Source organism: Hemiscyllium ocellatum, chromosome 4, assembly GCF_020745735.1.
Source record: "Hemiscyllium ocellatum isolate sHemOce1 chromosome 4, sHemOce1.pat.X.cur, whole genome shotgun sequence".
Classification (NCBI taxonomy): domain Eukaryota; kingdom Metazoa; phylum Chordata; class Chondrichthyes; order Orectolobiformes; family Hemiscylliidae; genus Hemiscyllium; species Hemiscyllium ocellatum.
The window spans coordinates 36,264,526-36,278,707 of record NC_083404.1 but is presented as its reverse complement, the minus strand read 5'-3'; the positions used below and the strand labels follow the sequence as shown (position 1 = coordinate 36,278,707).

General features: G+C 39.3%; 1 protein-coding gene across 1 annotated transcript in view; it reads left to right on the top strand.

Annotated features, from left to right (window-relative positions):
- LOC132815176 (dual specificity calcium/calmodulin-dependent 3',5'-cyclic nucleotide phosphodiesterase 1A-like) overlaps positions 1 to 14,182 on the top strand; it is a 579,100-nt gene that overhangs the window by 88,882 nt on the left and 476,036 nt on the right. Inside the window, exon 3 of the mRNA XM_060823990.1 lies at positions 9,469 to 9,640. Coding sequence (XP_060679973.1) covers positions 9,469 to 9,640 — 172 coding nt within the window. The remainder of the gene's footprint in view (positions 1 to 9,468; positions 9,641 to 14,182) is intronic.

Here is a 14,182-nt window from a genome sequence, read left to right as displayed (position 1 = left end):
AGATGGTGCTACTATCCCCTGAGCTGGAGAAGAAACCCTGTGCATGAATCATCACTGACTGTTCAAATAATCTGCTGCTGCTATTTGAGGGCGGCACAGTAAGTCAGGCTGTGTTGCTAAGCAAGTTGTGGCATAATTTTAAGCTTATTTTTAGCCCTGTTCCACTAAAGCCATGAGGAGAGCATGTAAATTAGCATGTGCAAATGACACAAATGATCTTTCATTTGTATTTGAAATTTAAACCTGAGTTTTATTCTTGACCAGTTTTTCTTCATTTAGATGTGAATGACATAGCACAGCAGTTACCAGCCTCATAAATATGGGAAAGGTCTGAGTACAAGAAACTTCAATGTCTTGCACATTATAGCCAACATAGAGGTTTCATGACCAAAAAGAATTACTTGCTTTCTAATTAATAACTTCTAGTATAGTTGAATTATTTTATCAAAAATTTAAAGAAGTAATATAGAAAATATGCAGTTGCAGCCCACGCCAAGCATTTATGATTTACATAGATACAAAGTGTCTCTTCAAGCACTGGATTTTAGAAAATAATTGCAAAGAATGCTAATTAGTATTAGATTAGTTTGGATATCCAACTCTAATTTTAAATAACCTTTGCTTGAGCATTGATGACAAGGCCAGTGGATTGTTACATTATGAGGAACTAATCCTTCAAGCACATTGACAAGTTACTTCAGTGATTAGTTATGTTGTTTTATAATTGAGTAGCACAATTATCATTTGACGGGGACATTTCTAATGTAATTCTTTTAGGCGTTTTGTTCACTTGCAATAGGTAATATTAACAGGGATAAAAGGTAGGTTTAGAAAACTCTCAAAGTGTAATGACAAAGATTGCTGAGCTACATGCACGAATGGCTAAGTAGAAATATGATGTCATTGCAAGAACAAAGACGTGGCTTGAAATATTGAGGACTGGTTGCTTAATACGCAAGGGCATAATGTGTTCAGAAATTATAGGGAGCAGAAAAAGATGGTTTTGCCAACTGATTAGGGAAGGCATTGTATTGTTGGAAAAAGAAGATGTGCTTTACAGTGCAAGGAGACAGGAGAATCGACGTTTTGGGCATGAGCCCTTCTTCAGGAATTTTTTAAAGGAACAGGAGAATCGACGTTTCAGGCATAAGCCCTTCTGCAGTCCGCACTTTCTCCTAGTGCAAGGAGACAACCCACTTAGAGTTGAGAAGCAAAAAGGGTCTCCTTAACTGAACATATGCAATAGGGAGAGCAACACAGAAAATCACAGAGATGTGCAAGAATAATTGAATAATTTCAATGAATTCAAATGTCAATTTGTGATAATTGTAAAGTATAGGGAAATTATGCAGAAGAGTTTCTGAAATTCTTTCAGGAGACTCTCCTTGATCAATTTGTTTTTAGTCCAACTAATAGGAGGAATTGATGGATATGGTGTGGGAGAATGAGATGGAGCTTGTGGATGAAGCAAGGACTGAGACAAATACAACACTTTTGAGAGAGGAAGAGAGTATCACTGACAGAGTGAGAACATTACAATAAAATTACAATCAGTATACAATGATTCAATAAATGAGCTTGAACATTGAGGTGATGTGGTAGGGTTGGTGGCAATGAGACTTTGGAAGAAAGAGGATTAGCTCACGATAAGATGTTGAAGTAAACAAAAGCACCAGAATGAGGGACGTGTACTTGGTAGAGGGCTATAGAATACACAGGAAGGTTCTGAGGGCTGTATATTTTCCACTGCTCCCTGTTCAAGTGCACCATGTAACCATTGGTAGCTCCTTTCTCCATCTGATTGCTTTCCATTGTGAAGGAAAGGTGAGAAGAGAGAAAAACTGAAAAAGGCAAAGACATGGTGAAATGTTTCATGCTGCGTAAGTTGGGACCTCTGATTTAAGTGGCTGGTTTGGAATGCCTGCAATTCTCAAGCCCTGCTGGAAATCCAAGAGTTAAAAATTAATAGAACAAAGTGTTAAATTTAGTCATAATTCTCATTGTATATTACGAGATCCAAAATAGCTTGATTTCTGGATCCACAACGTACTGTTCTAGAAAACTATCCTGAAGGTCCTTTATGACTTATTTGTTGTAACTATTGCCAATTTGATTTTCTCATTTGATATGAAGATTAAATTCATCATTATAAATGCACTATATTTTTTACAGTGTTCTCATTATCTTTTGATTTATTCTCTGTCCTACATGGTCACAATTGTAAGGGGCCCATGGATTATTTTCATTTATTTCTTACCTTCACCCCAAATAGATTCTACAGCATCCAGTCCAACATCATTTCTGGCTAATGTAACAAAGTCTAGCTTGTACTCACAAGTCACCCCATCACCCTTTCCTCTCCATTCTTCTGAAAGGTCATGTACCCCTGAATGATCAATTACCAGCTTTGATCTCCTCATGTCTCTGTAATGGCTATAAGGTCATAGTCATTAGCCTCTATTTGTTGCATTAATGTATTTATTTTATTCTGAATACCACGCACATTCAAGTAACGGGCCATTAATTTTGTTTTACTGCCTTATCTTGCCCACCGCCCCCTGCATCTGTCACTATTTGCTTTTATCCCCGTTTGTGTATGCTGGCTCTTCCTGTTCCCTTTGGGTATCATTGTTACAATAGCTGTCCTGCAATGGTAATGGTAGAGTGGGGTATTTTGCCAGTCTATGAGGTTGTAAATTGTGTTGGAATAAAATTATTCTGCTGCTGATGGCTCACAGTGTCTCATGGATGCTCAGTCTTGAACCTGTTTTACCAAACCCCAACAAAATATATCAAGAAGATAGCCCAGACCCTAACCTTCATCTTATTTAAAGGCAAGTGTAAGGTGCTGTGTTCCAGATGTGATTCGATTGGTCAAGCTAATAGGCTTGAAGCAAAACTCACTTTATTCCTACACTACAGTTAAAATACAAATGAGAAAGAAAATAATTGGCATAATGTTAACTCCACCAAAATGCTTAGCAACATAATATGCGATTTATTTACTACTCATCAACAGTTCCAATGCAGCAGCATCCCATAAACACACCCTTGGCAAAGGCAAATTCAGAAAAAAAACAGACTTGCCTCACTTGCTACCTGCTCCAATCCAGGAGAAGGAGCACCGACAGAATGAATCTAGCAGCGGAGGGAGAATGCAAGTTTTTTTTGAAGCAACAGAGAGAGCTGTATCTAGCAGCTTCAACTCCATAACCCCAGGTTTAATAGCTGAAAGCAAACAAAAACCTGGGTCTGTGTGAACCTAACTCCACATGTTCATGCTTCTTTTGTATAATTTAAATAAAAACCCAAAGCTATTTACACTTCTTTGCATGGGATAAACACCTTGACACCAGGGTGCTTCAAGAGAAACAGGACAGGAAAAATCCCTCTGAAAGGCACATATCATCACAAGTCACTAGATGTATTCAATGACTATTGTATGCGATGTTCAGTATGGAGGAGTACTGATTCATCAGGTGATCAAAGTTAGTGGGCAGTATATGGTAATCAGCAGGAGGTTTCCTTGCCCATTTGACCTTATGTTATGAGACGTCATGTGTCGAGAGTCAATGTTGAGCACTCCCAAAACTCCCTACTGACTCTATACTTTGTGCTGCCTCTGCTGGGTTTGTCCTGCTGATAATTAACCCTAACCCCAACCCTACTACAAGTGGGATACTCAGTCATTACGAAGAAACAAAGTATTTTTGCAATGTCATGGAGCTTTAATCTGATATCGTTTGCAAGTCTTGCACAAATTGGTCAAGTGTTTCTTATTTGCACAAAACCAGTAATCCAAATTGTACCCTTGTCTTCAGAAGTTTTCCTTTTTCTGACTAAGTAATATGAGACACGAGTCAGGGCAATTAGGCATCAATTTAGAATGTAATTGTAAAAAATCATTACATTAAATAGTTTCCTTCATACATTTAAAAGTAGTAACCTGGTTTTGATGTATTAAAGTAATTGAACAATTGGTTTATCATAATTGTTAATCAGGTTGCCTGGTAAATCACGTACTATCCTGTTTTTAAATAACTGGAGATAACCTTATACAATTATGCAGAACTCATCAATAATTATGTTTTATTCAGTTGTCAGATCATTAATAAATTTTAATTAAAATAATGTTTTAAACTTGCATAATAGCCTTTCAGCTATTTTGAACTATTCACAAATGGATCCGGTTAGCTGAGACTCAATGGTGATTATTTCAATCTGAGGATGTGGACAATTTTCTATGTGGAGCCTCTAAAGAACTTGTTTAGATTAACCTGAATGATCACCGAAACCAGACTGCACTGGTTTAACCAGTTTTGTGTGATATACTTTATTTGGTGAAATTTCCAGGCCATTAGGACAAATTTTGCTCACTATTCCTTAACAAGCGTTAATTGGCTCCTGATCTGTTAGATTAAATGACTGGATAATCACAAAGTGTATTCTTCAGCGATATAACATTAAAAAGTCATGAAATGGATCTGTTTAAAATAACAGCTCATATAATGTCGCTGTGTAGATATCATGTGACACTTAGGCCACCAAAAGATGCAAAATACACACACACACACACACACACACACACACACACACACACACACTAATGGTGTTTTTTTTTGTGTGTGGAGTTCCTGGATTTTTTTTCTCTGTTTGGGAGATGTAATGCTGTTATTGCACCTTTGCTCTTTAACTCGCCAATGGTCTGGTTGCAGATATGGGTATTCTGATGAGCTCAGCTTATGTGTCCATATGTTAAAGAAAGCTTTTGGAAAGCATGTATCCCATCTTGGCTTGACCAATGAACGTGACTAAAAAGATTATCACCTGTTTCAATCATAACATACACCTCAAACCAGGGCACAGGCAGCCCTGCCTCTAGCTCGGAAGCTCTCTGTCACCTCAACGTTATCTGTTATGAGCTCTTTTAATAATGATATCAGCAACATCTTGTAATGTGCTGCACTCTAGTACTAGGGAGCTCATTGCGCAAGGAGAAACATAAGATGCTTCCCAAATTGTGTGCCCCCTCACCTTGGTGCAAGGTGCCATCTGCTGCATACACATTGCAGTGAATTTGTATTTTTCCTATGAATTAATCTGGAATATTTAACAACTGGCTTGTACCTCAATATAAAATTACAGTAAAATTGTCTTGTGACCACAAATCACACTGTATTTTTCCCCAGCAGATCTTTAACGATAGTATTCTTAATGAATTGCACAATAATCTATATGCTAATTATCATATTAATTGTGATACTTAATATCATAGTGAATAAATCGTTTTATCCTTTGTTATTTCCACAATGTATTGCTCCTGGAAGCACCATTTCCAGACAACCTTTGCTGATTTGATTGCTCTGCAATGAAAAGCAACCAATTTTGTCATCTGAATGTCAACTAGGATGCCAAGTTAAAAGTTACAAGGGTCATCTTCTGGACATGGCTTATCACTCTATTTCAGGACCCACCTTCAGCTGCACAACAGCAGTACATTGAGTTTAAGCTGCCTTCCCAGCAACATTTTGGAGCAGAAAATCAACAACCCAAAGTGCACTTTCACAACCTGATCTTTCTGGGGGAAACACATAGCACAGATCAATTGACCTGCAATCTTCTTCTCGACCTCTCCGCCCCCACCCCCTCTCCGGTCTATCACCCTCACCTTGACCTCCTTCCACCTATCGCATTCCCAATGCCCCTCCCCCAAGTCCCTCCTCCCTACCTTTTATCTTAACCTGCTTGGCACACCTTCCTTATTCCTGAAGAAGGGCTTATGCCCGAAACATGGATTCTCCTGCTCCTTGGATGCTGCCTGACCTGCTGTGCTTTTCCAGCAACACATTTTTCAGCTCTGATACAGTGTAATGTTAACATGAATGGAATGCAATCAACAGGTCAGAAAGATGCTCTATCTATCATGCTATTCAGCAATATTGTATACGTGTTTAAGTGATTTTTTTAATAGGCCAAGTATAGACCAAATTCAACCATCCTGGATTTACCAAGTGAAAACAAATCATGTACCTTTAGATGGGCAGCACTTGCAGAACAACCTTGGATGTACCAATAGCAGCAACCTCAACCAATTTAATATGATCAGCCAGCTCATAACATGGCTCATTGATGCCTGATAGAAGCAAAGTACATTCACCCACAGGGACCTGTTCTCTGCAAACAAAAGGGATACGTTCAAGCCTTCTGTCTTTTCACCAGAGAGCTTGGAGTGCCTTAACTTTTCTGTTGCTTTGTCCAGAGAAACATTTCAGTTAATCAGACTCAGCAATCAACACTTTTTCCTCCCATAAAATATATCACGGTGACCATTTGAAATTCAGCACTCTGCTGTTTGCCTTCATGGGTACATGGTGCAAAGCTCCAACAGCAAGTGTCTCTTTTCAGTTCTGGAATTTTTCAAATAACAGATGTTGCTCTAACTATTCTGGATTTTGGTGTTTTCTTTTAACCTCTGTTCTTGAATAACGGTGTTACATTTGCTAACTTCCAATCCTTTGGGTCCATTATAGAGTGTAGGGAATTGCATAAAATCAGAATTGCCATATCTGTTAACTTTACAGCTACCCATTTTAGAATGTTAGGATGAAAGCCATCAGGTCCTCAGGTTTTGGTGGATTTTAATTCTATATATACCTCCAATATTTGTTCTCCGCTGACGCTAATTGCTAAAGTTCTGTGTTCCTTTCAGACTCTTAATTACACTTTTTTTCTGCTGTGTAATTTCTGTCTTTTATTGTGAAGACAGACACAAAATATTTGTTCAATATCTCTGCAGTTTCCTAATTCTCCATGATTTTGTTTTCCTCTGGCCCTAAGAGACCAATGTTTCCTTCAGCTACTCTTCCTTTTACATACTTGTAAATGCTGTTACGACCTGTTTTGTATTGCTGTCTATATTACTTTCATTCTATATGTTGTGTATATCTCTTGTCTGTATAGAGCCCACTTTTAAAATATGCTGTGTGTGTATAATGTTGTGAATCTGTCTGCCAGTTAGTTGCTAACTGCACTCATGAAAATCAGTTGATTTGCTTAAAGTCTTTTTCATAAACTTTTACTGTTTTAAATATACGAACTATTGGAGTTAATCAATCCCTATTTAATGATTATTAGACCATTATATTAAGCATAATATGAAGTGCAGCAACATTACTCTGCTGAGGCCTATCATGATTGAACAGTTAGAAAGCAAATTCATCAACAGATTAAACTCATGGTTGACAGTCTTAAATGGTGCCAAGTTCCATGAGACAATCCCTAATGTATGTGTTTGTTACAGTGTCAGAAAATGCTGAAATCACAACTTGTTGGTCAGCAGGTAAACCCCTCTCAACAAGCCCATTTAACTCACTTCATAAAGGCAAATGGTCAGAGTATGTGCTGCAATGCTTGCAAGGAAGGGAAGGCCCAAGGCATGTTGTCGAAATGTCTACAAAATTCTGCAGTTTAAATTGGAGTAACAGCAGACCACCTAGCAGAGTTTAAAATATTTAAATAACGTTCAGACCTATTTCTGTATTTGGGTGTATCTGATACAAAAAAAGCAAGCCATTAAGATTTTCGTCGTAATTGGGATACAAAAATAGATGGAAAGACAAGTTTAGATTACTTACAGTGTGGAAACAGGCCCTTCGGCCCAACAAGTCCACACCGACCCGCCGAAGCGCAACCCACCCATACCCCTAACCTAACACTACGGGCAATTTAGCATGGCCAATTCACCTGACCCGCACATCTTTGGACTGTGGGAGGAAACCGGAGCAAACCCACGCAGACACGGGGAGAACGTGCAAACTCCACACAGTCAGTCGCCTGAGTCAAGAATTGAACCCGGGTCTCTGGCGCTGTGAGGCAGCAGTGCTAACCACTGTGCCACCGTGCCGCTGATATAAATATTTTATAGAGAGATGTTTATAAGTTAAGTAAGTTGGCAAGAAGTTGATAAATAGGCTATAATGTGGGAAAATGTGACGTTATTCATTTGGAAAGGAGAACAAAATAATAGTATTATTTCAATGGAGTAAAACTACAGAAAGCTGCAACACAAAGAGACTTAGGGATACATGTGCACAAAACACAGAACACCAACATATAGATGCATCAGGTAATCAGGAAGGCGAATGGAATGTTGGAGAAAGTGAGGACTGCAGATGCTGGAGACCAGAGTGTGGTGCTGGAAAAGCGCAGCAGGCCAGGCAGCATCAGAGGAGCAGGAGAATCAATGTCTCGGGCATAAGCCCTTCTAATGGAATGTTGGCCCTTATTTCAAGAGAATTGAGATATAGCAGTAGGGCAGTCTTTCTGTGACTGTACAAAGTGCTGGTGAAATCACATCTGGCGTATTGTGAGTAGTTTTTGTCCCCGTATTTAAGAAAAAATATCATTTAATTGGAGGCGATTCAAAGAAGATTCATGAGGATGATCCCTGATATGGAGCGACTGTGTTATGAGCCAAGGTTAGATAAGTTGTGACTGTATTCTTTGGAGTTGAGAAGAATAAGAGGTGATCTAATTGAAACATTTAGGATTCTTTCATGGCTGACAGTGTTAATGCTCAGAATTTATTTTCCTTCTTGGGACCAGAAGATGTGTTCTCAGAATTGAGAAGCACCGATTTAAGGTTGAGATAGGGAGGAATTTCTTCCCTCAGACGTTCATGAATGTTTGGATCTCTTTGCCACAGAGCTCTGTAAAGGCAGAGTCCTTGTGTATATTTAAGGTTGAGATGCATAGATTCTTGGTCAATAGGGGAATCAGGGATTATGGAGAAAGGGCAGGAAAGTGGATGAGAGGAATGTTGGGGCTAAACACCCTATTTCTGTATCTATTTCTTATTGTTCTATGGTCTAAACCTCAGCTGCTTGGACCCTAGTGCACACAAGTCCAATTTATGCATCATGTTTTTGCTTTCTGACCCACATTGAACCGTGTTGGAAACACCTTTTAATATTATCATCTTGGTTTTCAAATCCCTTCATATCTTCGCTCTCCTTCTCTTTGCAAGCTTTCTCCAGCTCTGTAACCTTTTAAGATCTATGCACTCCTCCAATCCTGGCTTCTTACTCATTGCTGCTTTCATCAATCCATCATTGTTGGTATTGTCTTCAGCTGTCTCAGCCTAGGCATTATAATTATAGCCCTGAATATCTTTTATTCTCCATCTCTCTCTTTCTCTTTCTCTCTCTCTTTCTCTCTCTCGCTCTCTCACTCCTCCTTAAAGAGATCCCTAAAAGTAAACCCCTTTGATATTTTTACTCACCCTATCAAAGATTCTGTTTAAGTTGCTCAATGATAAATTTTGCTTGATAGTGCCACTGTGAACTGTTTGGTTTTTTGATGGCAATAATGGTGCTATTTAAATGCAAGTTATTGCTGATTAAATTGTTACCTAATATTTATATATACTGTAGCTTAAAATAAACTATCTCCTTTCCTTTTGAATTCTAGGTTCAAAATCCCAGACCTCTTTGCGGCACAGTGGTGCAAGATTTGAAGGGAAGGATGAAAAACAAAAAGAAAAAATAGGGAATGCCATTGATTCACAGAATCCAGAAGAAATCCTAGCGGAGGAGTTTCTCTCCGTTGATAACCCAGACGCTTTGGAAAAAGCAGCGATCAGGTTAGCAATTACATGTGAAAAACAATGAAACATTCCATGAACTTTGGTTTATTGAGTTTTCTTTCACCGCTTTTAGCTAGTAAATTGGCAGAAATTATTTAGGTTTAAATGTGTCTCCACATTTTCTTCAGCTTCAAAAGGCTCAAACACTCCATGAACAAATAAGTACCTGAGGAACAAAAACAGAAGTTGCTGGAAAAGCTCAATAGGTCTGACAGCATTTGTGAAAAGGAATCAGAGTTAAATTTCTGATTTCTAACTCTGACTTCTCTTTATGGATGCTGCCAGACCTGCTGAGCTTTTCAAGCAATTTCTGCTTTTGTTTCTGATTTACAGTATCTGCAGTTTTTCAGTTCTTGTTAAGTATTTGAGGTGCCCTTTGTCTTTGGATACAGAGGTATTTGGCAACTCATGCCATGTTGCCCATGTATGGGTTTCATGATGACTTTTAACAAAACTTCAATTCCATGATTTTGAGAGAATCTTTTGGCATGATTAAGGAATTGGTTGGGAGGTAGGACACAAGAAATTGAGATAGCAGGTATGTACCCCAATTGTGATGATTAACGTTTTTCTTGTCATTTGTTGAGAAGCCCTTTGCTTACCTTTGAGGTTTGTTCTTTGAGGCGAAGATGATCATGTTCATCATGCAGGTATTTGGCACGGTTCTGGTGGTTGCCTTGATGACTATTAGAAGGATTTCTGAAAATAGGAGAGGATCCTGCAGTCATTTTGAGCTTTGAAAGGCTTGTTGGCACAGTATTTCCTCTTCTGAGTTTTCACTCTGTTTCTGATGGACGTGTACATTTGAAGCAAGCCACAGCATTTATTTTTTATTTGGTTTCTGGAAAGACAGTGATTCTGGGCAAATTTCTTCCAAGATTCGACATCAAAACTGTGAAGTGAAGCCCATAGAGCGTCCTTCTGAAGCTGCATTTGATTGGCATGAAGTCATACCCCAAAATGAAGGACTACATAGAAAATTTGTTCTGCTGTCTAGGCATCTGGCTCAATGATCATCCCAACTCAGTTTTGACTTTTGCAATTTGGTGTGAACTCTTAGCATAATAGACAAAGTCTTTTCCCTGGCGTGGGGGAGTCCAGAAGTAGAGGGCATAGGTTTAGGGTGAGAGCGGAAAGATATAAAAGAGACCTGCGGGGCAACCTTTTCATGCAGAGGGTGGTACGTGTATGGAATGAGCTGCCAGAGGATGTGGTGGAGACTGGTGCAATTGCAACATTTAAGAAGCATTTGGATGGGTATATGAATAAGAAGGGTTTAGAGGGATATGGGCCGGGTGCTGGCAGGTGGGACTAGATTGGTTTGGGATATCTGGTCAGCATGAACGGGTTGGACCGAAGGGTCTGTTTCCGTGCTGTACCTCTCTATGACTCTATGACTCTATGTTGTTCCTAAGGACCAAGTAATTGCTTACATTGGGTAGCAAGTCTTTGCCATGTTGCATATCCAGCTCCAGCAACATACATAGTTATTGGCAAACAGAAAGCTGTGAAGTATAACCTTGGGAGACCTTATCTTCCCATCCCGGTGATGTTTGATTTTGGTGTCAGGATCACCATCGTGGAAAATATTGACAAGCATTGGGGTGAAATACATACTGAAGGGGATTGATAGTGCTAGCATGCAGGCCTATCTCACCCATTATTGACTGGGAATATGTCTGAGGATTCAGTGTCAGTCAGGAGTCCTGGAAGTATATCATTACTGAACTGGTAAAATGTCAACAAGTAATTTCATCACAATGACAGGAAATACCTCTAGCGTTTAAAAAGAGATTTGAACGTCAGTAGTTGACAGCCAAAAGAATGACACAAGATTTTGTTTTGTTTTTAAATTTTCCTTTAACAAAGTTCAAATATTGGGTGAACATTTTTTTTGAAGGCCACTTACACTTTAAAATACAGAGGGGGACCTTTTCCTTTTATTCCTTTCATATTTTGCACTCTCCATGGAACTGCAGTCATTATGGCAGACATTGTAAGTTGTTTCCAGTTTCAAATAAATTCCACTGTCGTCAGAATTACTTTGACTGACTGTCCTCGGGTGCTTTCCTAAGATTTTGAAGAGTGTTTATTTCTACCAGCTGCTTTAATGCCTGTTTCATGAATTTCTCTTCCTCAGGCAAATTCATATCAACTGCTTGGAATCCTTACAGGCTGTTGGCTGCCTCATTTTGATTTGTTGTCGTGTACCAGTTGACCTGTGAGAGGCGCTATTCCTCCCTGACAGCCATTGCACTTCTACTAACCAACATATTTGGCAGTAACTTAGGTGGAAATACAGATCACAGGATGCTGAAGTTTGCTGATGACGGGAAGTTAGGTGTATTTTAAGTGTAAATTGAACAAGGGGTTTCAGAGATAATGATCAATTAAGTATTTGCACTCTATCTCACACAGTTTTGCCCAGGTTAGGAGCTCATCCAGTGTAAAGGTAAGTAAATTTGACAATATTATGGCGCTAAGAGGTGCATTTTGTTCTGTTTTTAATGAAGAGAGGTTGAGACTGAGCATCTGTTCCAAGCCAATAAAGTAAACAGCTTCTGAGGCCTCACAGTTTTTAAAAAAAGTTAAAAGAATAGAAGCAGCATGCGTGGGTGGAGTCATGTTCCCATAGCACCAGGATTTTAGTTTAGCACTTAGGATTTGGAAGCTATTATACATCTCTCCCTGCTACAGCAAAACTCTCGGATTCTGTCTGTCTCTCTTTCCCTGAGTTTTTTCATGATTTTCTTTCTTCCTGGACTGGAGACATTCATGTGAGACAATTTATTTTACTGAATGTGCCTTTGCAAATGGTGTGTTTTTGGGGCAATAGTACATTGGAACAGTTGCTGTTTAGTAGTTAAATAATCTGTTATTTTGCTCAGTTTTGCAATGGAATTAAGTTATTCCAATTCTTTTTTTTATTTACATTTTAACTATAGTGAAAGAATAAAGTGTGTTTTACTTCAAGCCTCGTAGTTTGACCAATCAAATTCGAACACAATACCTTATACTCACCTTTTAAAAATAAAAAAAAGTTGAGGTCCAGGCTATCTTCTAAATATATTTTGAGGGGGTTTGGTGTGTTCCATAACACAAGGTAGATCAGAATACCTTGTAAATGATGAGAAGCTAAGAACGGTGGCTGATCAGTCTTAGGAGTCCATGCATGTAAATCATCAGGACTAAGTAGACAGCTACAAATGTTATTAAAGAAGCTAATGGAATGTTAGCTTGTCTTTCAAAGGAGAATAAATAAGTGGAGATATGACACAAAGTAGATCAAGGGCTAGAAAGCTGAATGACCTGTAGATTTCAGTAGGTGGTCTGTGGTGAAAGTCTAAATGTCTTGAGTCAGTGCCATTTAGATGTCACAAGAAAGCAGATTATTTTTCTGTTAGCTCCTAAAGCTGGATCTCTATGTCCATTCCCTTCATCTTGTGGAACGGCAAGTGGTTGAAAAGAAGGTAAGCGTTCTGTTGCTGGTGTTGGTCCAGTTGCTGCTGCTGGTGTTAGTCCAGTTGCTGCTGCTGGTGTTGCCATTTCTCTATCACTAAGTGCATGCCATGGTGGAAGCCAGGAAATGCAACTGAGTAAAATGAAAGGCAGTGACTTCCCAGACTGGAAGTGCCTTTCAGAAGGAATGCTCCCAGTACTGGCCTCTCATCACCACAGTTTGAGCTCTTAAGTTTCACTGATCGAAATCTTCTCAAGCTGTCAGTCTCACTTAAGAAATTATCCTCACTGTGCCCTCCCCTTACTGACCCTGGCAATGAGCTGAAAGCTCAAAAAAATTGGTGCATTGAGTGCTACTCCTGGTTGTGGTCACAGCAGGTCTGGAGTGGGGTCTTGTGGTTATTGGCGGCAGTGGTGGCAGGGGAGCTGGGGACTCCTGGTTGCGGATGGAGTGTGGGTTCAGCACGGGATCCATCACCAGCAGTGGCATCAGCGATGTGGGTCCAGTGGTGAAGAGATAGTGACTGAAGAGTGGTGACACCTACATTGGTGGTTCCGGCCACAGGCGGTGGAGGAAGGATGGCAGCGCAGCATGAGCTGGCTCAGGGCTGATGGCTGAGGAAGCAGAACAAAGATAAATTCATTCAGTTATATCTTTTTATTCTTAATCTATTCAAAATGGTGCCAAATTACGTTGACAGTCGAAGGTTTTCACTGTATTTTACTGTGTTATTCACTGTAAAATGCAAGTGACAATAAGTCATTTAATTTACTTCAAAAACCAGCATGTTTGTTCCAAACAGCGCTCAGTTTCCAGAATAATTAAATGACAAGAATCTGACAAACTCAAAGGAATTCCATGTTTGCCTGCAAACCAACCAGGTGACATCTGAAAGTTGACCTAATGATGTTGGGTTTCTGACCCAACTTTGGTCTTCAGGCATTGAACTTGTTATGTACTCTCAAACCTGCTTCCCCTTGGCTGTAAAAATCCATTGTATGTGACTGCACCAGGCAATGTTTTGTACATAATTACCAATATGAAGAGAAATGGTTACATTTTTGCTCTTGGGAACTATC